Genomic DNA, 27,773 nt, shown 5'->3' with positions numbered 1-27,773 from the left:
TTTTTTTAATATAAATATTAGTTTACATAGAACCTTTCACTCAAAGGTTATAATTTGGTTTGGCAATGTTAATATTTTTAATGTTTAAAATTTTCATGGTTCCATGTTAAATAAGCATAACCAAGTATGTGCATTAAACAATGTCTCAAAAGCATAATTACTGACAGTTAAATGTCACTCTGGGTTGAGAAAAAGGAAATTTAAAAATCTCTGGAGGAAAATAATGTTCAGGGTCATACTTATCGCTGTGATCAAACGTGATCGCTGTAGAAAAACAGTCTGCCTTGGAGTGACACTCTCCGACTTCTGATTGGCTGGTGGCAGCAGTGTGGGCGGGATCACCTCCCCGTTCTCCGGGACTCGCGGAGTCGGAGGCGCCGGCAGGACGCGCAGCAGGCCGTGCGGTAGTAGGCGTACACGCACAAGCGGGCTTGCACCACCACGTTGCAGTTGTAGTACAGATCCTGGCAGTTCATGTCTGTGATGGAGGGGGCAAGGGAGGACTGTTAGCTGGAGTGTTGATAGCCCCGCCCATTTATCAGGTAACGCTAAAAGTAAACGGATAACTGCAGCGCATTAACAGGGAGCCATACCGATCTCGGGGGTGCAGGGCTGCTCGTTGCATGGTTCCCGGTCCTCCGGCACGATGGAGGGGTCGCACCCCTCGCTTGGATTCATGTCGTCGCCAAGGCAACGGACCTCCCGCACGCGGTAGCCCCCCTCACAGGAGCGGGAGCACTGCAAATAGGGATTGGCTGGCATCGTCCCTGCTGTGACTTATGGGTGGCAGGGAGAGGTGGGGTGGCGCGGAGGGGGCAGGGGTACGTACCGCACTCCACTCGGTGACGTACCACGCCGGGCCGCACTTTTTGAGCCGGCAGGGCTGGCTGGCGGGGGGGCGAGGAAGATGGCTGCAGTTGGAGGAGGCGGTGACCTCGAGGCCGCTGTCGCCGTGCAACAGGCAGACCACGTGACGGCTCTGCATCCCGTCACCACATTCAGCAGAGCACTGGTGACAAACGGCACGAGTTCAGGAGCCAGGAATCCCGGCTACGGCAGGATCACATCAGCCGGTGAAACGCTGGCAGCAGTAGAAGCAAGTAGCTGATAAAAAATTTTGAGGATGGAGAAGCAATCATCCAATCAGCAGTCACCCATCCATTTCCCAGAATGGCTTATCCAATAGGGAGTTCCCGTGAGCCTGGCTGGGACGCCTGGCTGTTGCAGGACACTGACATGATAGGGGTGGTGTAGGGATTCTAATTGGCCAAAACCACATGGAGGTGTGAGGTCACCCTACTGCCCAATGTGCCTCCAGGACACACGATTCCCCTCCCGCCACTGGAGGGCGCCGCACTCACCTGCCCCCAGGGTCCGGTGTACCACTCCGGCTTATTCTGACACGGCCCCATATGGCAGGAGGTGCGCTCCTCCGGCCTCTCGTCCCCGCAGCTATCCAGGGGCAGGCTGCTGATGTGATTGGTCAGGCACACCACCGAGCGACTTCGGCTGCCCTCGCCACACTCCGTTGAGCACTGGCCCCGCCCCAAAAACAAAGATGGCGGTCAGCAGGCAGCCCCCATCCACCAAACCCATCTACATCCTCAAGACCAGCAGCTGACGACTCCCACCCTAAGTGTCCTAGAATCTGTATAAAATAGTCCCTGAAACACCAGGGGAAATTAATTAAGAGCAAGATGATAATGTAAAGCATAATTAAAAACAGAGTTGCCCACCCCTTTATTTAGAGAACATAACATCTCTCTCCATCATATATGCTTTGCCTTACAGCGATAATATCGAGCATCAGGCAGAATGTCACTCAGCCAATAACAAACGTAACAGAAGGTGCACGGATACAGCATCATTTGCACTTAGGGCCCTAAGAATGAGGATCAACCATTCAGCCCGTCTGGCTCATTCTTATCAGCTAGTGATTTCAAAGAATGTGAAAACTAGGTGACTAACAAGCTACTATAAAATCAGCTGATCTGATATAAACCAGTTTGCTTCTATACTATATTCATGGCAATACTAAAACAGAAGATCGAATAGGCAAAAACTTAATAAATTAGTATAAAACGTTTCAAACAAAACAATGTAAATAAGATGCTTAAGATTAGCTTTTGATAAAAAGTCTAAAAATAAGCCTCTGGCTTGACTTCACTGAAAACCTCTGTTAAAGAGTAAAATGTTAACTCCGTCTAAAGGAGTTAAAAGGAGGACTTCCCAGTTCGGTGTTCCGGGACAGTCAGACGGTCCACATTTTTGGAACATATGTGGACTGTCTGGCAGGGAGCTGGGAAGGAGCAAAGACAGGCACTGTCTGGGGATCCCCGAGGACCGGGTTGGGAAACACTGCCCAATAAGACACCTTACATGGATGACCTGGTCCCAGCAGTCTTTTAAACAGATTTTCCATCAGCTGCTTTAAAGTCCATCTGTGAGGTACCAACACCTTCCAGATACGTTTCCTCAAAGCTGAAGGATAGTGGCTCCACCCATTCCCAGGAAGTCACTAAAGACTCCCTCACTCCTCCCATGCCCCCTACGGCTTTCATCACAGTGAGCCCCCTCTCCTCTGCCAAGTGTCCCCCGCCCCAGCAATTCCTGTCATTTTCTTTGCATTTTCTGCACATTCTCTGTCTGTTCCAACCCCTATTTCCCAGTTTAGTGTAATACTGAAAATCTAAGATACTAAAATCAAAGCAATTTGTATTCATAGATGTGAAAAACAGCCAATACAGAATCTGCAAAACAGACAATATATCTGCCGATTAACTGAATTGCCTTTATGTTCGACTATCGTAAATTATTAGAATAATTAACAACATGAACTCTGTGCGTCAGTGGGTTTGGGACAAGGGAGGAGTTATCATCATCAGGGAGCAGGAGAATGACAACACTGCCCCCTAGGGGGGTGTATGTTGAAGGACACACAGCTGCTAGCCATATTTGAAGAAAACAAGCAGGGTGTGATTAAACACTGCTGGCTCTCTTGACATTGGGGGTTTAGCCTAATATGGCCAAAGGTTCTCAAACTGAGATCATGGTTCTCAGAACAGCTAGGCTAAGCAAATCATCCAGGGCTCATTCGGACTCATTCGGGGCATCAGCCCCAGGCTCGTACCAAATCACCACATTGGCCCAGATCTGACTGTGGACCTGCCTGTTATGCTTAATTCTGTTTTACCATCATTTCTGTGCTCAGGTCAGTAGAACTCCATCCATCCATCCATCCATCTATCCATCTATCCATCTATCTTCTAACCGCTTATCCTGCTCCAGGTCACAGGGAGGCCTGAAGCCCATCAAAAAACAGAGGGCTGCACAGAAATATGCAACATCCCAGAACACAGGACCATCTTCCTGTATTTACTGCACAGCCCAGGACACAGGACCTTCTTCCTGTATTTACTCTACAGCCCAGGACACAGGACCTTCTTCCTGTATTTACTGCACAGCCCAGGACACAGGACCTTCTTCCTGTATTTACTGCACAGCCCAGGACACAGGACCTTCTTCCTGTATTTACTGCACAGCCCAGGACACAGGACCTTCTTCCTGTATTTACTGCACAGCCCAGGACACAGGACCATCTTCCTGTATTTACTGCACAGCCCAGGACACAGGACCTTCTTCCTGTATTTACTGCACAGCCCAGGACACAGGACCTTCTTCCTGTATTTACTGCACAGGCCAGGACACAGGACCTTCTTCCTGTATTTACTGCACAGGCCAGGACACAGGACCTTCTTCCTGTATTTACTCTACAGCCCAGGACACAGGACCTTCTTCCTGTATTTACTGCACAGCCCAGGACACAGGACCTGCTTCCTGTATTTACTGCACAGCCCAGGACACAGGACCTTCTTCCTGTATTTACTGCACAGCCCAGGACACAGGACCTTCTTCCTGTATTTACTCTACAGCCCAGGACACAGGACCTTCTTCCTGTATTTACTGCACAGCCCAGGACACAGGACCATCTTCCTGTATTTACTGCACAGCCCAGGACACAAGACCTTCTTCCTGTATTTACTCTACAGCCCAGGACACAGGACCTTCTTCCTGTATTTACTGCACAGCCCAGGACACAGGACCTTCTTCCTGTATTTACTGCATAGCCCAGGACACAGGACCTTCTTCCTGTATTTACTGCACAGCCCAGGACACAGGACCTTCTTCCTGTATTTACTGCACAGCCCAGGACCTTCTTCCTGTATTTACTGCACAGCCCAGGACCTTCTTCCTGTATTTACTGCACAGCCCAGGACACAGGACCTTCTTCCTGTATTTACTGCACAGCCCAGGACCTTCTTCCTGTATTTACTGCACAGCCCAGGACCTTCTTCCTGTATTTATTTTAGACTAGTAAAATCATTTCAGAGGGTCCATACTGGGCAGATACCAGCCAACACACCTGTATCACCTAAGCTGATTTCCTCTGATGTCGCTACATAAAACACGGATAAATTTAATTCCTGGGATTTAGCCCTTAGGGAGTTTATCCTTCAACTACCCAGCCCAGTAGAATTTGTCCTTCATGAATAAATTCTCTAAGCTATGAAATGTTTATATGCAGCACAATCCCACCCTGGGTCTATCTGAGCTTTACGACATAATTGCGTCCATCAACATTCCAGCCTGATTCCAGCTTCTGGTGCCTATTAACACTGTGGCCACAATATCGAGCATTTTATTCGCTCCTAAAATGTAGACGCTTGTCAAAACGACCACTATACTACAGCCAACCACTTTCTTTGGATTACAGTGCCCCCCTCAGTTCTTATATCTAAATACACTGGTGAACGTCTGGTTTCAAAAGATCGTTCCAGTTCACTTTGCCATCGGACCATAAAACCTAGATTTTAGTTGCGTGTCTCCCCACAGTGTTCCTGATAAATCTACTCTGGAACTCTGAGTTTAAGCTTCCCGGCTATTACAGACAGCAGACCGTACTAAGCAGTCAGCCCACATGTACCAAGATTCTCAGCGCTTATGGAAACCATGACGACGGTTCCATGCCCCTCCTCCTGCGCTTAACGGGCTGCCAACTGCACTCATGGAACTACAGTATATTCTCACTATCTAATAGTGTAATCCCATTGTACTACCACATTAGGGTGACCAGATACTCCATGTCGGGGAGGACACTCTGAGCTAGGACATGATTTGTAAATTACAATTTCAATCAAAATGACCTGAATTTCACTTGAGCACTGAGCTCTTGCTGTGTGCTGATTGGTCAGTCTCCTATAATCATGCATGTGTCACTAATGCTAATGTGAAACAGCTGGATGAGCCTTTCAGTCAAGGAAACAAACCAGTCAAAGCACAAGAAGAGCTGAACTATTTATCCGAGCACAGGAGCCTTTCAATTTGAAAGTAGTTTGTAAAACCTGAAGTAGCTCAAAGTGTCTCCCTGACATGGATTATCTGTCGCCCTAATTACATACATTTAATTGGAGCGAGTAGCTGCCCATCAAAGGATCCAGGTCCCTTCGAGCTCCACTTCTTAAGGATCTGTGAAGCTGCACAGCGTCACCGGCAGCTCCAGCCTACTGGCATTTCGGCATCCTGCCACATCCCCACGCAGGAAGCCGTGTGCCGTCTGGCAGAGCTCAGCGCACCGGGCCGGCAGACGGCCCCCGCCTCACCCTCTCGCTCCAGGGGCTGAAGAACCAGCTGCGGGTGCAGGGACCCGTGTCGCAGTTCTGCACGTCATCGGGCCGCAGGTTCATGTTACACTCCTCGTCCACCACCACGTCCCCCAGGTTGTCCACGCAGCGGACGTCCCGGGTGCGCTGGCCGACCCCGCATGGCACCGAGCACTGGAAGGGGGGGGGGGGGAGGAGCCAGTGCAGTGAAACAAAACAGCAAACAAATGTAATACGCGCATGGGGTATACTAAGGGTATGGAAACACTGGCAGATTCAGGGGGTCCAGCAATTTCCAGGGGCTCTTGAATATGTAAAATTGGATGTGGGGGGGGGGGGCTCCAAGTCAACGTTCTGTCAGGGGGCCCAGAATTTCTAGCTATCAGGCTATAAAAAACTTCATGACGGCAGGTGCTTCAGACAGGCACAGCACACATGTAAACTGGGGACACGTGATTTGTGAAGCTTCAGCTGGATCCCGCTTGACAGAAGCTGGCCGGATGGGGAGGGACCAGCAGGGACAGACAGCAAGGATGATGTGGGGGGGGGGCGTGTGTCTGAGGTTCCCTGGCGAATACAAACCGAAGTCCACTCAGAGCGGACTTGCCACTCACTGCAGATCTTCAGCTGGCAGGAGACGACGGTCTCGGGCTGGTCCAGGTGGCCGCAGTGCCGCGGGGCTACGGAGGCGGCACTCAGGTTCCCAAAGCGGCTCGCGACACAGAACCTGCCGGTGCTGCAGCCCGGGGCCGCACGTCTTGCTGCACTCGGACCACTCGCCCACGTCCCAGCTGCCCGGGGGTGGGGGGTGGGGGGGCAGAGATGCATGTGTCACAGATGCACATCACAGCTACAACAACGTGCTTACGGCTTAAAGAAAACGTGCCCCTGAAGCAGCGAAACGACAAACAACGTTCGTCTAGATGGAGTCACTCACAAGGTGGGGCAGGGCTGCAGGTTACACTCTTCCTCCTGGGACGCGGGATCCTGGGCGCTCTCGCAGAAGTCCGCCGGAACCGCCGTTTGGGTCGGCTGCTCCACACAGCCGAATACGACCTGCCGGCGGCCTGATGGGGTGAGGGAGACAGAGAGACCACGGTGCTTTGAAGGCCCAGCTCGGCTCAGCCAATCAGGAGCTTGGCCCACGCCAAGGCTGGGCAACCATGAACCAATCACAATACTGTATTATATTATAAATGGGAATAAACCTCCAGTTCCTCCCCCACTACCAGGAACATTTCCCTTTTCCCGCTTGCAGTTTTAATGCCGCTTTAATCCCCATCATTGACTTCCAGCGTAGCCACAGTGCAGCTTGTGTTACTCTGCTTGCTTTGCTCTCCGAGCTTCTGAAAATCTTATATCTCCATCGGGGCAACAACTGGAGATTCACGGTGAGCCTGCGGCATGGCGGCGTCCAGCGGCACCACAGGGGGGCCGCAGCTGCTCCAGCGCAGCACAACGTCTAAAGGAGCACGACCGTCCGCATGCAGCGGCAGCAGCGCCTCCTGCTGGTCGGGAAGGCGCCATCCACGCGACGCGGCCTCCCAACAGCCGCTCTAGTGATTCAGTCGTCCTGAATTCATGTGTAAGAGATGAATCAGCTACTAACTCATCTTACAAATAACTATGTCAGAGTAAAAGTGGTTTTGGATTTCGGCCCTGGAATTCAGGCTGGATTTTCGGAGACTTAGTAGTTTCCAACTGTGAGTGTCACTGAGCTTTCACAGCGCCTGGCAGACGATTAAATTATACACGTATAAACCGCTTACCCTGTTCATATGTTACTGACGGCATAGCGCCTTGCAGAGAAGCACATTGCAGATTATATAAACTAACTGCTGTCTGACGATGACTGAAGTGTCAGGTGGCACAACCAACTTGTGGTTTAACACCTTACAGGTCACGCATCTGTTCTCAGATCAGGTAACGCACTAGCAGATGCCTGACAAGTCAGAAAAGATGAGCTGTTGCTCCTTATTCACTAATACATGAATCATCCTCTTTGCCACAAAACACAACATGATGAGCGCCAAGTTGGCTCACTTGGTAATACAATGCATAGACTTTACATATAATCTATAAACCTGAAGCATAAAATGGCTCGAAGCCAAAACTTCTTTTTATAAGAAGGGGATTCGCTGGGTGAGACGTGACGCCACTTTTTAAAATGAGGGGTTTCAGTCGACAAGTTTCCGTGGAAACACCCGTCAGCACGAGAGGGTGGCCCATGTGGGTGAAGACTTTGCGGGGGCGGGGGCCACACTGTCGTGCTGCGGGGGGGGGGGGGCTGTTTCCGCTGTTACAGCCCAAAGGGGAAGCATCATAAAAAGTATCACAAAATGATGACTGACACTAATGTAGCTGTAACTTTGATGTGGCGGTAGCCATGAATATAGCGCACTATAGCATGCGTGGGGAAACAGGACGCCCAGGGCTCAGGACTGCTTCCACGTCTTTGGGGCAAAGTCTTACCCGTCCCACAGGTGGCGCTGCAAGTTGTGGTCCCGATGGGTCTCCATCCATATGGGGGGAGCGGGTCGGGGTGGAGCTGGCCGTCACTGCCGTCGCCGGTAGGAGAGACGGCTTCTGAGGGAACCTGATTGGGGTGGATCTCTTTCTCATTGGTGTCGGGAGGAACGAAGCTTTGCTCGTCCACTGGGTTCAAGCCTGGAGGCTCTGATGGGGGAGGAAGAGAGAGTCCAATGACAGACACAGCGATAATGACTTCATGGTTATTTTTATGTATAGTTTCACCAAGAGACATTTAAATTCAAACTTCTTTTGACTGTCTAGTGAGTTCCACGGTGTAAAATGACGGTTGATCACAGATCTGTGACCACCCTACAGGACTGAAGGCCTTTTCTACAGGGAACATGCAAGAACATTCCAGAACATATGTATATCATCTGACATTCCACCCCACGGCAAAATTTCTTCAATAGCACTGAAAATGACCTTGTCTATATGTGGTGAGATGTTCCCACATGGAGGTGTAGCCTTGGGAGTCACAGGGCTGCTCTTTACTCACTGTAGATTTCACATACGCTCACATATCTGCCCTGCTAAATACATGTGTTACATATAGCACAAGAAGGGGCAAGGTCACGGAAGCGTGCCGTGTTTCAGGCCGGGAAGCTGGCCTTCCAGGGAACACAAGCTCCAGTGAAATGTGGGAGGTTTGGGATCTGAATCAAGCACCACCAAGGCTGCGTGCTGATCCGCCGAGATGATCACTTCCTGCACTTCATCCGTCTGGCTTTTAAATGAAAGCGAATGAAACATGCCTACGAACAAGTTTATCTGGTAATTATGTATACATTTTCAGAAAATAAAGAAACCATAATTTACTCATTTGAAAAAGCAAATTTCTGAAAGCGATAACATTTGAAAATACTTTTTGTTTCCAGTGTATTTTAAAAAAAAAAAGATCCATCTATCCATCCATCCATCCAACCACCCACCCACCCATAAGTGCTTGTCCAGTGGATCCATTCATCCATCCATTCATCCATCCATCCATAAGTGCTTGTCCAGTGTAGGACTGTGCCAAACCAGGAGCCTACTCTCAGAATGCACAGGGCACACTGAACTGGAATTAATTCAGTATAACAGCTATAATATAAAGCTCCTATTAGCCAAAAAGGTTTGGCTGATTTCCTGGTTTGAATGAAAAAAAAGAAAAGAAAAAAAACACATGAAAGCTAAACACACCGACAGGCAGGTTGTCAGAGTGTGGGACCTCCTGTGGGCTGAGGACATCATCTTCTCCTGGGAGAACATACTCATAATGAACGCTGGGGTTTGGCTGCTGGTAGATTATCTGGTGTGACAGAACAGAGTGTCAGTTTTTCCTTGGTGATACTCATATCTTACACACTCCTACAGTAATTATGTTACTATGAGAAAAGTCACTTGATATGTACCTTTGTGGTCAATTTGACCCCAAGGTAGGCGTGAGACACACACACACACACACACACACACACACACACACACACACACACACACATAAACACCAATGACCAAATGAATAAATGCGCTCACAAATACATGCAGGTCTTCGGAAATGGGTCCCGGTGCTGTAATCAGCTCTCCCAGTTTGCTGCGTATCTCGTTGGGTCGGCGGTACGCCAGCTGGGTCCCGGCGGCGAGGAACACGCCCGGTCTGTCGATGGCCCACTTCCCGTTAATCACCGAGTCACCCGTGCTGGTGCGTATGGCTGAAGTAAACAGGAAATCAGTGGTATTTTATTAAGGCTCATAAACCAGGTCCCAGCAAGGACATCATTTATATTTCATGGAGCCAGAGGTTTGCCTCTAAATTAGAAAAGGCTGCACTTGCAAACATTTCATATTATATAAATAACAGGTTATTTTTGTAGCGTTAGGCTGAATTCCTAATTAAACTAGAAGGCTTTTCATTACTAAGAGGCAAAAGGTATTCGGAAGTGAGGAGGACCTGGAGAGCAGGTGAGAAGATGACTTACCCAGGTAGTTCCTGCTCTTGGGGGTCTCCTCCACCTTAATGCGCTGGGCACCGGCTGGAATCTCCAGGAACTTGTGGTAGCCGACGGAGAGGAAGGAGCGGGAAAACGTGCCGCTGACGAACGTGCAGGACGAGCCGTTACCCGCACACACTCCACAGACGTCTGTTCGGTGCCCCTCACAGCGCCGGTCCTAACGGGAGAAGAGCGAGACGACACAGCATCACACTACTACTCAAATTACAGGGAGAAGCTGATTAACATGCCGGTTAAACCTTTAGGTTTGTTGTGATTTTAAAAACATGCATTTATTGCGGTTTTGGCAAAACACGCTAACTTTTCATTAGCATTTCTTGTTTTTACCTTTCAACAGATCTAGCAAATATACCTGGATGTGGTATCAGGGCTGACACTGAGAGATCAGTTAGAGCAAATGGCCGGAGTGCGCATGAGACCCCTCACCCTGACTCCTACCCCCCAACTGGCACAGGAAGCCAGGGCCAGACCACCCTATAGGGCAGCATCTGGGTAGGGGGCGCTAAAGAGCGAGTGGAAAAAATCAGAAGAAATACCTATAGTTGCATTCTGTGACATTACAGTTATTTACATTAATTTTAATATTTTAGTACGTTTCTTGTTAAACAGAATCATCACTCATGCAGACCAGACATACTGTACCCTGTTCTACGGGAATGTTTTAATACAAATGAATTGGCAACATTTATTTCTAAGCTGGGAAATATATTGTGCTTTATGGTAATATCCGGAGGGCTGTCGTCTATTCAGAACAAAATCGCTGTGCATATAAAATTCCCGTCCCAGCAGTCTTTTGTGTGCTCTTGTTTTTCCTCGGATAATTTGCCCTCCAGTGTGGGAATGAGATGGACTGTGAGCTTGCAGTAAATGTACTGTAGACTTATACTTCTTATCTTTGAAATACACACTGCAGCTTTTACAAATGGGTCTGCCTCTTGATTTGAGTTTTTATATAAAATGTAGCTGCATAAAAAAAGAAATTTAGTAGTTAAGTACATTTCCATCTATCGATCGACCACTTATCAAGTGCAGGGTCTGAAGCAGCATAGACCCTGGATTAGTGGACCGCCCAGATGGGAAGCCAGTCTATTGTTAGGGAAAAAACAAAAATCACACACTACTGGAAATTTAGTGATACGATTTATCTAACTGCATGTCTTAGGACTGTGGGAAATAATGGAAGCGTCTGGAGAACATGCAAACTCATTTACACATATTAGTTATCATGTGTTTTTATACAAAACAACAAGTGGTGGCTTAATAGTTAGGGAAGCACACTTGTAACTGAAAGATTGCAGGTTCGAATCCCCAACCAGCAAGGCACCACTGAGAACCCTGAGTAAGGTACCGCCCCCAAGCACTGCTCCCCGGGCGCTGAATTAGCTGCCCCCTGCTATGTCACGATGTCACACATGGGTTAAATGCAGAGGACACATTTCGTTGTTGTGCACTGTGGTGTGTCAACACTGATCACTAAATTCTAAACACAATTGAGAACGCAGGGTCAGGCAGTGTGTGGAGTACCTGGGGGGGTAAGAACCTTGCTTAAGGGCACAATGGTGAACTGACTCTGCAGACCATGGGATTTGAACCAGCAACCTTCTGGTCATAGACAGAGTCTAAGCCACACACTGCCCCTAAATGCCATTCATACAGGGTGAAGGTGGGATTTGAAACCAAAATAAACGCCTCACAAAAAGGGATTTGATCAGAGGCAGACTGTCTGCCCACGGTAAACCAAGTCCACCCACTTTCCTCTGTGGCGACGAGACGCTCATCTCTGACAGTAAAAGGAAGCGCCGTACCAGTGGGGGGGAAGAAACCGCGGTGACCAGTAAATGTCTAACTATTTATTGGCCAGATGCCTCACACAACCCCGGCTTACCAAAGCAACGGCAGCGAAATTTGAACTTATGACTCACAACCTGTGTTCAGCCCCAAGTCGCAGTATGTGCAGAGAAGCACATTTTAATAAAACAAGGAAACAATTGGGTCACTGTTGTCTACTTTCGCTGAGAACCACTAGGGAAAGCATAACAGCCCAATTCCATTTTTAAACCGACTGTTATTCATTTACCATCATTTGCTGTGTCTTCTATTTTGGCACTATGGGGGATCCAAGGAAGAATTTGTTACACTTTGAACACACGACAAAAATTCTTAAACTTTGACATTTACGTTGCCCTTCATGTCATTTTACGGTTAACCCCACTGTCTCCCATCGCCAACACCCGCACGGCGTGGTGTCCCGGCGGATCGATCCTTCCAATTGCCTGGTCACTACTGTATAGGCCGCTTCCCCTTTCTCCTCCCTTATGGGCGGCACTCAGTTCATATTTCATGTCCTGCTCCCTATGACAATTAAGATAATCGTTCAAATAACCAAGTAGGAAAAAAAATCACACTTTAACGTTAGGATCGACTCTCCAAACATTCAGATCGAAAGAATCGATACTTCGGTATCGATCCGCACATCCTTACTACATACCTGACTGGCAGCGTTTCAGTCCCCGGGCGCCCGAAGCATCGAGAACCCGCCACTCCGGCGCTTCAAAACAGCTCCCCGCTAATCCCTCACTTTGCTGCATGCTGTCTTTTATTCCAGCCTGGGGCTTAATTAATTGGCTCTGATTATGGAAGAGATTGAATAAAATGCACAATTTAAATTGCGTTCAGAGTAACCCGGGGAATACTGCTTTATAATCTGTGAAACTTTGTCAAACTGAGTGCGTTTCAGGCAAAGTAATAGTGGAAAAAGTGTCAAAGAAATATATAGGGAGGGAAGGGGGGGGGGACGACAGTTGAACTTGATTCGAATTGCAGAGTTTGTTAAATCAGCAATTCGGTCACAGATAATTAAGCGTTTGTCTGGGGAAAAAAACCCATCGTACGGGACGCGGAAGATGCCGGAATTAAGCGCAGAAAAACGCCCAATAAAAACCCCGAAGTACAAGCTGACGTTCACAAAGAGTTTGCTACACATCACGCGTCACACACAATGCAAACGTTAAAATGTGCACATATAGTAAGTGTATCCCCGTGCAGGGCGTGCGCGCCCCATTTACACTGCGCGGTCATAAAAGCCTGATCCCTCAGAATGCCGGGGAGAGAAGATTCCCCGCGCAAAATTCACCTTATATTTCAGCTAAGCCCCCTTAAATCCCTGCAGCTCACCAAAGGATCGCCAGGCTCCTCTGCTGCCTCTACATCACTCTTCATTCTCCTCAGCGGTATTAACGGGCTTTAGAACGGTAACAGCAATTTCCCTTAATAAACAGAAACACGGTAGGATTTTCTTCACCTCTTCCTCGCGTTTCTCCTGCTTGCTCTGCATTATTAGCCTTAAAAGCTCACCATGAAATTCAAAGCCTGAATCATTTACTATGGAAAAAAAAAGAGCATGGTCATAGAACATCCCAGAACGAACTTGCAAATGCCAAGAGTGTCAAAACGCTATAGCCTCAGGTCTTGTTCATCTAACACCCGTCTCCAATTTGCACCCCACCCACCTATTGATGAACCACCAAAAATAAATCCTTTATCTATCTAACCATGCAGTTCAAACACTCTAACCCGAGCCTATAAGAACAGAAGAACTTCGATGAAATTACTTTCAAATCTAACCAATCCTCTAACCATTTTTTCTCCAATCCTGGCTGGAAGAACTTCAGAAGACGATGACGTTGAGCGAGAATGCCCTGTCCCATTCCCTGAGGAGAAGACAGGCTGCCACCTGTGGCCGCTTGCGCACGACAGCGGTGACCCCCGCAAACTCGCCGAGCCTACCTCTCCGGGGGGGCTTCGTCCTTCGGGCTTGTGTGGCAGGGCTGAAGGGGTCGGGCTGGACACGCTGAGAAGCAGGACCAGCCAAAGGTACCACGGCTGCTGGGGAGCCATCGTGGGAGACCAGAGAAGGGCGTCGTGCCGTCTGTCCTTCTGCAGAAGAACAGCCCTCCACTCAGGTCTGGAGATGTTTTCATCCAGCAATGTTGGAAGCGTTTCTGTAGTGCCCCGCCCCCCTGCTTATTCATGAGTCTGATAACCACCTCCTTCTCCCCCCCCCCACCCCACATGCACCCCCATTCCTACAGCCCTGACCTGGGTCTCGCACAGATCCTCTCTGCTCCGTCTCACACATGCATGTACACAAACCCCCCCTCTCTCTCCCCTCTACACAGTCTTTTTGTTTTAATCCCTCTTGTCCGCCCCCCCCCCCCCCTCGTCCCCTGCCTGTATAATTTTTCTTTTATTAGTGTAAAAATTCCCATTCCCCCCCCTACACTTGGCAGAGAAAATTGTTACACTGTTCCCGAAAGTACTTAAAAATGATTGCTCAATCTACCGCAAACAAAATGGAAAGCAATGCCACTTACAGCGTCCTGCTCCCGAGATCTGCGCTTGTTCCATCTCTCTCCGTAGTCTCCTGCGTGCAGGAGGAGGAGGAGGAGGGACGGAGGGAGAGGAAGGGGCCAGACACACAGGTGCCCCCATCGCCCCAGAGCTTCCGCACCCAAATCGTCATCCACCTAAGTACCTGCCCAGAGCTGAGACCCAGTTACAGTCACTGAGTCCACAAATAACCAGCCTCAAACGGAATATTCCCAGTTTCATCAAAAAGAGTCAGCAGCGATTAACCTCTAAGGCAGGAAGGTGGGCAGAGAGTATCTATGCTGTTAAATTATAGGTCTCTGTAAACTCCAAGGTGCTTGAGGGCTGTATATGAACAGAGGAGAGGTTCCCAGCCCTGTCAACCACCCAGCACCCCCCACTCAAACACACCTGGAAACATCTGTAGAGGCAACGCCCCTTAAGTAACTGGAGGTTTGGGGAGGTGTGGCAAACTACAGGTCCCAGGGAGTCCAGGTGGTACCAATTATTATTACAGGCCTGTTGTGTGTCACATGCACACTGCCACCTGCTCTGCTGAGTTCTGTGGACCGGGACACTTACTGTTCTCCAAGGGACATCTGTAGTCTTGCCTGATTTCTCCATATACCACAGCATTCCAAAGTCCTTTAATTAGCGACGGAAAGAAACAGGAGATTATCCTCCTACCCTCACAATCAATACATCAATGCCAGGTTGGCAAGGGAATCAGAATCAAACCACAATGCATTAGCTGAAAACCACACAAGCATCAACTGGATACAAGAGTTATGAAAAACACTAATGGAATGAGATTTTTTTTTTTTTAAACTTTGTTTCTGCAGATGTTTTCGTTTTGGATAATTGCCCATTTTTGAGGATAATGTGGAGTAGCTATTTTTGAGAATAGTGGGAAATATGGAGGATAATGGGGTCTGCAGCATTTAAAACATGAGAGTAGACATTTACAGAAAGTTTTGTGTAGGAAATACAAACCTATTTGCGCTTGGAATTGGAGATGCATTCTGGGAAAACACCCAGGTAAGAAACGGAGATCCCAGATATTCCAAACAATCACCCATCCATCCATCCATTTTCCAACCCGCTTATCCTACTGGGTCTTCCAGACAATCAAGTTAGTCAAATATGCAAATGTGCAAAGAAAGGCACAGGGAGTGCACACCTTTTCTTCATAATGTTGGTGGATAATCTTGCACTGAAGAACAGAACTAAGGTCCATTTCAAAGTCTTGAATTTGGCCTGGATGCACTGAGACTCTATTGTGCCTTTTAATACATGGCAAACTACCAACATACTCAAGTCTTCCTCTGTGGTTATTTGTGCTATTCTTAGGACAGAGCAAGAGCCAGATTGAAAACGCATCGGACTGAAAAGCCAGATCAATCACTTTCCTCCAATGAATAACCGTTTTATCGCTCTTGGTATTATTCTGGATGTTTATTGTTATACTGCTGCAAAGGACATGTCATCCAGCTGTTACAGCCGTGCTAAATTCCAGAGGGAGGGAACATTAGTAAACGCTGGTGTCTAGACAGTTGTGCTGGGAGACATGACAGACCTTTCTTTAGCAGAATCAGGAGAAAGAAATTATGCCTGTATCATGCCTGTAAACAGCATCAAAATAGTCCCAGTGGCTGCAGTCACACTTTCTTGGCTACAATAGTGGCCAGACTTGTGGAAGCACTTTCAAATTTTCGAGACTTTATTCAACTGTTGCTCCAGTTACGTATTTAATCGTCCAATGTATATTTGTAACATCATAAATAATATATAAACAATCATGAATTAAGTTCTGCAGTCTCTGAAGATTGGAAGCGCTTCCACAATTTTGGCCGCTAGCGTAGACGCATCAGCACTGGATCATCTTGGCAAAAGCCATAAAACCACCATGCGAGAAAAACCATGAAGACAAACGCCAAGACTGATGGACTTCGGAAATAATCAGAGCCAAATTAAAAGCATTCAGCAGCAAGTAGTGAATATCTTAAGCGGATAAGTCACAGAAAAACAACATAACCACCTGAAATCACAGCCAAGTTATAGATCATCAGACTGAAAATTCCTGTAGAATCTTCCCTAATATGCCACTGTGCCAGAATAAGGTATCAGTGTACAATCTGAGGACTCGTATTAACTTTGGGGTTACCAAAGAGACTATAGCACTCTGGGGAAATGGGCACTATAGTGGCTGCTAATGGAGTCAACTGCAGGAAATTAACCACAGGGGGCAGTATGTGGCTCAGTAGATTATAGATCTGTGCGTGTTTGGAAGGTTGTGGGTTCAAACCCCATGGCTAGCTGGATAATCATAACACTGTTGGGCTAATGAGCCAGGCCCTTAACCCCAACTGATCCCGGGGTGCTGGATGCTGGCCGTCTGACCCAAAGCTTTCCTCCCTCATGAGTTGCTTTTGACTAAAAGCATCTGCTAAATGAATATAGATGAAAACAGAACCTTCACTCATCTGGCCACTGACAGGGCCAAAGCCACAAATAATTTTCTCACGTTCATGAGGACGTGTCAGCACCAATGACCATGAATCTCCCTCAAATACCAAAATTTCTCATGACCTGTAGTGTGGGTTGAGGTGGGTTTGTCGTTTCAGGGGCTTCACTCAAAGCTTCAAGACCACTGCCCCCCCCGCATATGATTTGTGGCCAACATGTGGCCCCCAAACCTAGGAGGCCCCACGGAAATGTGTGGTTCGAGCGGTGGTAGACACCGCTGCTGTCCATGGCAATATTTATAAATTTCGAGAACATGGATTTTCAGTATATCATACGCTAATCACCATACATATTATGGCCTCTATCAAATAAATTACAGGTCGCACTACTCCTGCAGGTGCTCAGGAAAAGACCTCCAGCCACCCAGGAGGCTTTCCAGAAGTTAAACAGCACTGTGAGTGAGATATCTGTACTGAAAAGCCAACAGCACGTTTACATGACCAAAAACGCTTCACAGCGTTTCACACACAAGCGTCCTGTTTTCCCTGCATCCAGAATCCATTTCCAAGGAGCAGAAAGACAGACAGGAAGTGACGTCAAGTCTGTTTGTGTACCATGATGCATTGCCACTTCAAATCCTTGGCATCACTTTTTTATTAGAAAGAGCCAATTCACTAAATCCAAATACATTTCTCACATCTTATCCAGAATGATTTTTAACCTACATAATGTGGAAAGTCTGAACTACAGTCTCACCGGACCGGAAACATTTAAATGAATAATTCAACAAAATGATTAATGCTAACCCAATTCAAGAGCGCAAGGGCAGTATGAAGGAGCTCAAAACGACCTTTTGCTTACATTTGACAGTTGGCTATTAGGCTGAAACAGTTCAGTTGTTTTCAATTAATTTCTAAGTGGAAATTAGAAACAGCTCCAAAGCAGAGCTTTGCACTAGTTTAGTACTGAATGAGAGTAAAGGCTCTTAAAAACAGAAAATGCTTATTTAACCCTTGGAAGGTGAGGACAGGAGATTAAATTTGTGGTTGTTGTGGTCAAAGGTGGAATCAATGGAGCTGACGGTCCTCCAGAGGTCTTGCTAGGTAACTAATTTAAACCCATGCATGCAGAAATAGCCGCCAAACTTCCTCAACTTCCCCATGAAGAGACCAGGTGGATTTAGACTCCATTGGAACTAACAGCACATTTGGATGGTTACGGCTCAATCAAGGACAGTCAGCTACCCATGTGAGGTTATATACAATCAAGGAGAATGGAGAGAGGAGTGATGTGCAGTTTTCCAATCCCACTGCCGAGCTGGATAAGCAGAAAGCTTTGGAACGTTAGCCAAGGTTGGAGTGGAAAAGTGGGAGCTACACGAGGCCTCTTTCTTCGTGTGGACCACTCCCCAACACTTGGATCCAACAACCTCTCTCCGGTGGGTCCTGCTGACACCCCGGAGCAGAGACAACTCTACTTCAAGGTCTACATGCAGCTGACTGTGTTGCTTCTCCAATGGGCTCCAAAAGGAGCATTTAGTCCATGGTCTCACAAACTTCTGTGTGATCTGGCAGATACATGAATATACAACTCAACTTGTACCAAAGCCCTCATTCATGCCTTTCGCTGGATAGATGCCCCTTTGGGGGAAAGGGCAACACCAGAGATTGCAAGCACAAGAAGTTCATGTATATATATTTAAAAAAAAAAAAGCTGTATTCCATCACAAATAAGACACATTAGCTCCGTTGATTGCCAATGTTGCATGTCATCAACACCCCAACCCAAGTCATGGATGCAAAACGGAGCGCCTCATCATGGTCATGAACTGCAACGGCTTTCAAACTTTTGAACTAGTTAAACAAGGCAATCGTGGTACACTCAGTCAGCCAATCGTCGAAGATTTCGCACGCATCATATTTTCCAGTCGGGTGTCACCGGGATTTCGGAGAGGGGCAGGTAGGCCTGTCCTCCTTCTGGTCTTTTCAGGATAACTCACAGCTAGTAGCCCCAGAACATCCCATTCCTTTAGTGTTGTTCTTCACAGGGTGTTAGTCCAAACATGCTTGTAATTTCTGGATTATTTACGCTACAGGCATGTTTACCCCTTATACACCAAGCACTGCTCGAGTGACGGGGAAGCCAAATACAGTGTTTGTACACTGAAGTCATTGGTCTGTATTTTGACAGGATCTGGGCAACAGGAGATCAGCTCTGGTAATCCATCAGTCTCTGACATGATCTAAAATAACAATAAATTCTGTTCAACGCCTGGGAGACTGACGTCTCCCATCTATCTTCTACCCCTTCATCAGTCATTGCTCAAGATTGGGTCTGGCCATTGAGGTCATCATACCTTAACTGCTGTTAAGAGAAATAGAGGATACTAACAGAGGCAGAGAGCAATACAGGAGATTTTCAGTGGAAATCGAAATGCAAAGACTGCAAATGCAGCAGGGTGACAGTATACATGAAGAGACATATCAGTTGGTATAAAATGCATTAACGTTTATAGGGTTTATAGGCTTCAAAATGATTAGGAAAAGAGCTCACAGCTAGCATGGTGCTCGCCAACACACAGAGGGAAAGCTACGAGGCATTCGTCTACGCAAACCTCGCTCGAAGCTCCGTTAGGACAATATGTACAGCTGCCTTTTGGGAAGCCCGTGTCCAAACCAAATGAAAACTCTGACCCGGCTCAGCAGTCACGCATTACAGCATCTTGTCCCCCACAGGCAGTCTCAAACTTTGTTTTCTTTGACAGATATTTAGTGTACGCTCCCAAGGATTGCATTCGCAGACACATGCAGCTGATCTACAAGTGTCCTCTCATAGCACATGTAATGCGAGTTTCCATAGCGTAAAAAGAAAACTGCAACGTTGTATCTTTCACAATTTTCTTAAACAAAAATTTAAAAAGTACCGCTAAACTTTTGTGATGTTTGGTAAACGAAAAGTTTATGGTGGACAAAATTTCAATTTGAGATGTGATAGACTGGTATTGTACCATTACATAAAAGATGGGGGGGGGGGGGGGGGGGGGGGATTTTGCTCCAATCAGAGAAATAAAAAATAGCAAATGCTGGAGATGAGATTGATATCATCTGTACTATTATGAGATTGCTTGCCAGTGTTGTCTTAAATGATAGCAATAAAAAAATCTTGATAAGAATTGGTCTGCTTTTCGTTATGTTTCTGGAGCTGTTATAGACCTAGACTGCTGCTCTTGACCTGAACTGCTCTCAGGCAATACTAGTGAACGGTAAGAGAGGGCTTACAATAGCATCTGTGCCAAGTCTGCATGGTGATGCTGGATTTCACATTACAGGACTAGGGTTCTGCTATTGTGTGCAGGTCATTGTAGTTTTTCAGGGGTTTGTTACAACATAACCTGTTTTCCTCACTGTCAATGAAGTCGTGACCCCTTTGCTTAATGTGTTATTGTCAGATGAGAAGAGAGAAGGGGAAATAAATCGAAAACCGTGAACGAGGCAGGCTAGCGAGCGACGACAGCATTGACAAATGACCGCTCAATTCCCACTGCTTGTAGATCAGTGCACCCCTTCAAAAAGTGCTCTTCGGTGAAATTTCAGACGAGCAGCCTGGGAAACCACAATTTACACACCTTATACGTGACATCATGCTGTGTGTGAGGGACCGCAAATGACTGTGGGTCACACATGGTACTCTCAGGAACCTTTAAAACCTTAAAACATCGATTTAGTGACACAGTATATGATACTTTGATTCAACAGGAATTAAAGCATTACCAAAGAAGCATGTCAGTCAAGACCCACGAAAGCAACATTTTGAGGTCTTCTTCCTAACTTTCATTTGCACCTTCTCTCCCCCTCAAAACAAGCATCGTAACTGCCTTCTCTCTCAGACAGCTGTTCACGGTCTTTGATGTGATCACTGTCGGTAGCAGACTATGGTCTGCCAGGTGTCATTTCTCGAAATAAACACTTGCAGGCCTCAGAAAAACACCTGGAATGGCCATAACCATCACCAAAAAAGGAACAAGGGATCCCAATTAAGCTTTGAAGAAGTTACTGCCAAACATATTATTTTGGCAACAACAAAGACAATTTAGTGGTTTCACTATCCATAACACACACATTCAAATTACAAATATCGCTCGGGCAACACAGGAGTCAAACATATTGACAAAATGTTAATCGACATGCGACTCACCTTTTCCAGACAACTAAGACTTGTGCTAATTTTTAGATTTTGTTTAGATGCAGATATTCGCATTGCTACAGACACTACACTGTATATATTACCTTAAAACACACAGTATATGAATCCTTATAGTAGTGACTATTTTCTATATCTGTGCATCATATTTCTCGCTTGTCCCCTTCTTTTTTCCATGTGTAGCATGTATGGACTGGTGAAATGATACTTGAATACCACGACCCTGGTAAATAAGTGTGTTATAACCACACCATGTTATAATACAATACACGACAATGAATCACGTCTATGACATGACTTCAGCTGAAAAACAATGACAATTACCCAACTTAAAGAATTCTTTAGTCAACCCTAAGCACCTTCACTGCTTCATAATAAGTGAACAAATGAGAACCAGTGAGAAATTATTTTTTGGAACCGTTTTCCCAAGTGAGACTACAAGACAAATGTTTAACGTTATGGAGTTTAACCCTTCAGGTAGAATAAACAGCATGTTGTATTTCGACAGAAAAAGAGATGAAAAATTGTTAGTTTTTCCTTGCTGAGAAATTATTAAAGTTTAATGACTCATACGCATACATGTTTTCAAAATGGTGTTTTAATCAAAGAGTCAAATGTGCTTTTTTTGCTTTTCAAAATACGTCACGTCAAGCCTCAATTCCAACATGAAGCTCACAATTTTAGATCTTCTGGTTGATGTACCACAGGTGATCATTTGTCCACCAGGCAATCATGAGCACTCATCTGTGTGACCCATATTACCAAGGGGTGTGGGGTGTAAACACCAACTCCCTCCCACTTTTCAGTCAAAATCAGGGTCTTTTTCCCCCTCAAACATCACCTCAGCTTTGTGGGAACACAGAGAGACACATCACGTGTTTTTTGGCCAACGCCAAAAAAACAAACATTTTGCACATAAATGTGACGATTTCAAGCCAAAGTCAGCAGTCAGCTGTAGAGTGCTTACAGTCGTCGTTAGAGCAGTGCGGATGCTGGGGCACTGAGAAACCACAGCGTGCCCTGCAAATCCAGAAGTGGCTGCACGGAACGTTCCGCTGCACGGTGCTACTTCTTGCGCCTCTGCTTGATAAGGAAGAGGTTCTCGTCAGTTGGGTACAGGTTTTCCGGCTTCCTGTCCCTCCCCCTTGGCCTTCGCCGTTTGCCCTTCAGCCCTCTGTCGGCATGGTTAAATAAACCCGGGGTGCCTTTGCCCTTGTGAGCTGACACGGGGGTCCCTGTCCTCTTCTTGGGGCCCCGCGGGAAGTCCTCAGGGTCACGCGGTGCAGCCGGCTGCTGGGCCGCCCTCTCTCTCCGCTGCTTCTTCTGCTGCCGGCGCTCCTTGCGCTTCTGCCGCCACGGCTTGGACAGCAGGTGGTGCCGCTTCCCTGTCTTCTCCTGACCCGCCTCCTTCTGCTCACTCTTACCCTGGGGAGATGCCTTCTTGTCCTTATGTTGCTTCCTCGCACATCCTTTGGTGAGTTTCCTCTTCTTCCTCGGCTGGTTCTCTTCTTCCCCGCCCACAGTCAAAGTCTGGTCGGGTTGGGTTTGTACCAATAATCCAGCTTCCTGTAAGTCTGGAAACACACCAACGGTAAATGACCATACAGAGGCTTAGAGGAAGACCTCTAGATTTGTCCTGTGCCAAATATTGAATAAAAATAATTTTTATATTTGCGAACACTTCAATTTTCCAGACTTGCTCCTGGATCCCAGGGAGTGACTTGGTCTTTGTAACATTATGATCTTCAAATTTTTGAAGAACACCACAATCTTTGAAAGAATGTTAGGTATCCATGAAATACCTTATCAATGTTACATATAAAGCATATTATTTTGGTGATACTGAGGTTGTGTGCTGTTCTCATTTTCAGTTTGTTAAGCACAATTAAATGAATGACTACATTTCTCAATACAGGTGGAACATAAATTCACAAGTAGAGGTTCAACCTGGAAAACATTACGCTAATTGTGACTGTGAGTTGGTCATGGTTAATGCTGGTTACAGTCAATCATAATAAGCACTTTGGGAACATTCTGGTTTCCCAAAAAGTTACATCAACACTGAGAGAAAGGAGTTGATAAGGCCAAGACTGTTGACTCTGTTATACTGAACTCAGATATGTTGCTGGAAACACATCCAACATGCTAACTCGATTGAGTGTTTACCGCTACAGATATGTAACCATATTCAGCAGAAGAGAACACAGGATTTAATTCATCATGACTTATGATGTGGCCTTATTTTTGAATTTTTAACTTTATAATGTGCAAATAAGCATCTCATGCTCTGTTATTCAGACACTTCGACAGACTGATTGCCTTTGGTTTACAACTGTTTGTAATTGTGTTTGTGGTATCAAAAACAAATTCTGTTTTCCCTGTAGTACCGAAACTGCACAGAACCATGAACCCAAAATCGAGGTTGGTACCGAACCGTGAATTTTGTGTTCCGTTAGACCCGTAATAAATATGTATGAGATCATTATTTCAGGGAATGATGGTTTGTCGATGACAGTCTGTCAACATACTACAAATCATACTTCATCCCTGGCTTGGGACCGTTAGCACGTTCGAGGCGGTTACCATGACGCACCTTGCACCTTCTTTGCCATTCGCTTGTCACGCTTGCTGATATCCTTCTCCTTGTCGTAGTAGTAGATGTAGGGGGCCGTGGGGTAGGTTCCATTAAACATTCTCCTCTCCTTGCATTCCTGCCAGAGACACAGTGTTAAGATACAGCCAAGAAGAGACGTGTGGAAAAACGATGTCATGTGGAAGAGCTGCACAGGAAGCCCACAGGTAGGCCTGAGGGGGCTTGGTGCTGAAGCGACACTCACGAAGCCAAAATGGCCTTTGCGGGAGCAGTTGTAGCAGTATGCTGGGCTCCGGGGGGGGGCTTCTCTGTCTGGCTTTACTGGAGGGCCTGTCTTCGTCTGGAGAAGGAAGCGGGTGGTCAATGTCAGTATACGGGGGCCCAACCAATCTGACTGAGGTCATGTGGTGTCTGACACAATAATCATTGTTGCTCTGATTGGTCATATAAAGGAAATGTTTTGAGCATCTTAAAATGCTCTTCCTATCCACCGGAAATTGTAAGAACTTACGTGATTTCCCTCTCATTTGAGAGCAACTACCTATTCCTAAATGCATAGCCCCTAAATCCAACAGAAGAAACCCATGTTTGATAACCAAACAAAAAAAAAAAAAAAAAAAGAATTCCTCAAAATCTGTCCCCACAGTGAGGGCAGAACGCCACAGATCCATAAAGACACGGAGCGCGAGGAAGCCCTGAGGCATCATCTTTAAATCCACTTCAGTTCACAGTGATGGACTGCAGCCAGGGTGTGCAAACAGTCTTTGTGTACAAGGGGATTTGAGGGCTGGTTTGCACGTGTTACTGGGGCCCTGGAGAAACCCCTCCCAATCACACCGCTTAGACAAATTCCCAAAAATGATGTATGACAAAACATAGTGGAAGGCTCATAAATCAGGCTCTGACCTCAGGAGTCTAGAGAGAATGGGAATGAGCTGTAAACAAACACGTTCCAAAACTTAGAATTTTATACAAACATGTCAGCCTTCTAATATATATAATCAACGACAACCGAAACTGATGTGCGTATACCCAGATTGGTGCTAACAGGACTTGGGAGACACTGACCTCACAGGTGTCAAACCTCATTGTCGCAGACACAATCTGACAAGCAGAGCTGCATTGTGCCTCATTGTTATATCTATCCCTTCTAGCCCAGACTCTTATGCACAGTGAAAAAATGAGGGATTACACTGCAGGTCACAAGCATCTTAAAGAGGGACTCCGCCACACGTCCACAGGTCAGGCTAGTCCCCTGAAACCCGCTGAACGCCGCCGTGCGGCGTGACAGGTGGAAACCACTTGTCTGGGATGCTGCACGTTCAGGGAGGAGAGACACTGGTGCTGTTGCCACGGAGATGGAACACAGTCAGGTACCACACACAGACACACTGAACACCCCAAAACTCAGATCCCCACTCATACACACACGAACGCCCCCCTCCCCCGACCACCAGCGGAGCCCACAATCCCCAGCTGGCTGATTCCCCCCGAAAGAGGTCTGAGATTTCCGAAGAACTTCAATTAAAAGCACAAATGGAACCAAATGAAGGTATTATAACAGATACACACAGACACAAAAAAATCTCCAATCTTCCAACCACCTTGTTCTATTTTTGGGGTCCATCTTTTTTTAATCTTGATGTATTTGTAGGATGGCAGACGGGAAGGGGGGGGGGGCTGCCTAAATAGGCCAAGAGGCTTGGGAGGGGGCTCTGACAAGCTGATAAAACCTTTCAGATTTCATGACCGTTTCCTCGTCTTTTGTCATTCAAATTCGGATGGAAAACCGTCGGCTCAGAGGAGTGAAAGCAGCGCGGCCACAAATACCTTGTAATGCGACCTCATCCGGCCGAGGGGGCCAGGAGAGCCTGCTCCCGCACTGATAACACCATGCGGAGCGTGCAGGGGGGGGGCTGTGTCTGTGTGAGCATGTATAGGATCCCTGTCTCTCTCTCGGTCTCTCACTCACACACACACACACACTCACACACACACACACACACACACACACACACACACACACACACACGGCCCTTCCGGACGAGCGAATCATCACCACAGGCAAACGAGGCAGAGGTGAAGAGAAAAAAAAAGCTGAATTTCGGATTTTACGCATTTGTCCGACAACCGCAGAGAAACTGTGAAACACTGCAGTTTGCCGTCAAAGGACAGATTTAAATACTGCTGAACGGACATAAGTCAACGGTGCTCCTGTTAAACGCCGGCGAACAGGACTGCGTCTGTCCAGATCCTGCGTGGTGTGCTGGAGCCATCTGGTCATGCTTTGTGACACAGGTGACCCCATATCTGCCCCACAGCACCCCCTACCCACCCTACGCCCTCCCTCCCCATACCACACAATCCCTTAAAAATGGCTTCAAAGTCAATGCTGTGCAAAGAAAAAGACCATCACTAACCTACTTAATGGCTGACATTACTTACAATGTCATTTTCTTTGCAAAGGTCTGGAATGGTCTATTGACACAGTCTTGTAGCAGCACGCATACAGATCGGGGAAGATGGAAAGGCAACGCGATTAATGCAGGATTAAAGTGGGAAACAAATCTAGGAAACGTCGTCGCAATGGGAATGTTTTTTCTCAGCACCAAGCATAATCCAAGATAAACTAAATGCACTTCACATTAAAACGGCAATTTACATTTTGTCAGACTCCTAGTCTATAATAGATTTATAACATAGTGATTTGACTGGATTAAAAAAAAAATCAATTCAGTGGCACTGCATGTTTTCTTGCCAAAGTAGAGATACAGTAAACACTTCATTTTTTCTTTTATCATAATGGCAAAAAAAGCTTGATACATGCATTTGCTACATTTTTACGAGACACATAGAAAATGCATTAGTGAGGCAACAGAAAGTGCATTTAAACCGAATGCGGCCACTCTTTTCTAGAAACAAAAGAGTAAATATTAAGCTTGTAGGTACCAGTTACAGGAAGCATACTTGTACCTCCCCAAGCCCAGCAGCCCACAAGAGATGAAAAGCAAAGCTGAGTGTAAGCAGGCAGGACGACTCATCGGAGTAAGAGGCTGAGGCTGAGGTGAGGCGAGGCTGGGCCGTCAGCTAAACGCACTCTTCCAAAATGGAAATGCATTAAGATGCGAGGTGAGGAGAAGGGCAGCGGGTGCTGCGTGGCCATGTTTACAAGCACGCAATCTGAGGACACGTTAGTGCGAAGAGCCTTGAGTCAACGTATATATGAAGAGTCCAAATAAAGTCCAGTTCTCCAAAATCTACTGCAAAAGTACACTCAAGGCTGCGGAGTTCTGTAACCTCTGAGCTAGAGCTTAAAAAAATCTCACCCATCAAGCACAATGGGAAATTAATTTTTATAGTAATTCAGGGTTTGTCGAATACGCAGCAGCTAAAATGAATTAACTGTACGTCAATGTATTTATAATGCAGGTTTGTATACCATGGCTGTCTTGCTATGAAATCATTAAAGCTGTCAGTTTGCTAGCTACACAAATAGCAATACGGGTATATCAGTGTCTCAGCTGCAGGTTACAGCAAACAATAAAAGGACAAAGGAGAACCGGCTCTGCGCTGGAGGTGGGCATCTGCGGTGTGGAACGGCCGCCACAAGGGGGAGCGCTAGCCCAAGCCAGCGGGTGAGAGAATGTGACGGCTGAGAGCCTGCTGGAGAGCAGAGCGGGCCCACACACAGGCAGAGGGCCGTGCGACAGACACGCATTGTTCAGTTTTAACGCAACACACACTGGGGGGGGGCGGGGGGGGGGGGCGGGTGTATTCAGCCCTGCTCTGCTCAGAGATCAGCAGAGCGAGAGAGAGAGAGCGAAGAGGTCAGCAGAGACCCCTCTCTGGAAGCAATGTCTGCTCTTAGTGGAGTGTTGCTCTCCAGTCAGTGTCCATTGGGGGAGAGGTCTTACGGTCTTACCCAGCTTGGAGGCCTCCGCAGGCCCGGGATTTAGGGGTGCGTAT

The 27,773-nt window shown here is 46.9% G+C and overlaps 3 protein-coding genes across 4 annotated transcripts in view; all 3 read right to left on the bottom strand.

Annotated features, from left to right (window-relative positions):
• Positions 1 to 53: 53 nt before the first annotated feature.
• On the bottom strand, positions 54 to 14,191 carry adamtsl7 (ADAMTS-like 7). The gene is given in 13 exon segments (XM_023812494.2): positions 54 to 478; positions 594 to 738; positions 830 to 1,009; positions 1,362 to 1,535; positions 5,661 to 5,834; positions 6,243 to 6,371; positions 6,373 to 6,451; positions 6,598 to 6,727; positions 8,133 to 8,336; positions 9,372 to 9,480; positions 9,705 to 9,880; positions 10,148 to 10,337; positions 13,967 to 14,191. Coding segments are annotated over 13 exon segments (1,941 nt in total). The 5' UTR covers positions 14,078 to 14,191; the 3' UTR covers positions 54 to 338.
• Positions 1,535 to 5,571, bottom strand: LOC140583141 (uncharacterized). The gene is made up of 3 exons (XM_072707780.1): positions 5,566 to 5,571; positions 4,278 to 4,355; positions 1,535 to 4,213 (listed from the first exon to the last, which is right to left on the bottom strand). Exons 1-3 carry the CDS (start codon positions 5,569 to 5,571, stop codon positions 3,290 to 3,292), a joined length of 1,008 nt encoding a protein of 335 aa, XP_072563881.1. The 3' UTR covers positions 1,535 to 3,289.
• Positions 14,192 to 21,796: 7,605 nt separating the features above from the next.
• Positions 21,797 to 27,773, bottom strand: part of zcchc7 (zinc finger, CCHC domain containing 7) — a 35,320-nt gene continuing 29,343 nt past the window's right edge. For both annotated transcript variants that reach the window (XM_023812575.2, XM_023812576.2), the window contains exons 7-9: positions 24,052 to 24,147; positions 23,808 to 23,925; positions 21,797 to 22,788 (exon numbers count right to left, since the gene is read on the bottom strand). In XM_023812575.2, coding sequence (XP_023668343.1) covers positions 22,280 to 22,788; positions 23,808 to 23,925; positions 24,052 to 24,147 — 723 coding nt within the window. In that variant the 3' untranslated portion in view covers positions 21,797 to 22,279. The remainder of the gene's footprint in view (positions 22,789 to 23,807; positions 23,926 to 24,051; positions 24,148 to 27,773) is intronic.

This window comes from Paramormyrops kingsleyae, chromosome 25, assembly GCF_048594095.1.
Source record: "Paramormyrops kingsleyae isolate MSU_618 chromosome 25, PKINGS_0.4, whole genome shotgun sequence".
Lineage (NCBI taxonomy): Eukaryota > Metazoa > Chordata > Actinopteri > Osteoglossiformes > Mormyridae > Paramormyrops > Paramormyrops kingsleyae.
Note: the sequence above shows the minus strand (reverse complement) of the source record. Positions and strands in the feature narration are given on the sequence as shown.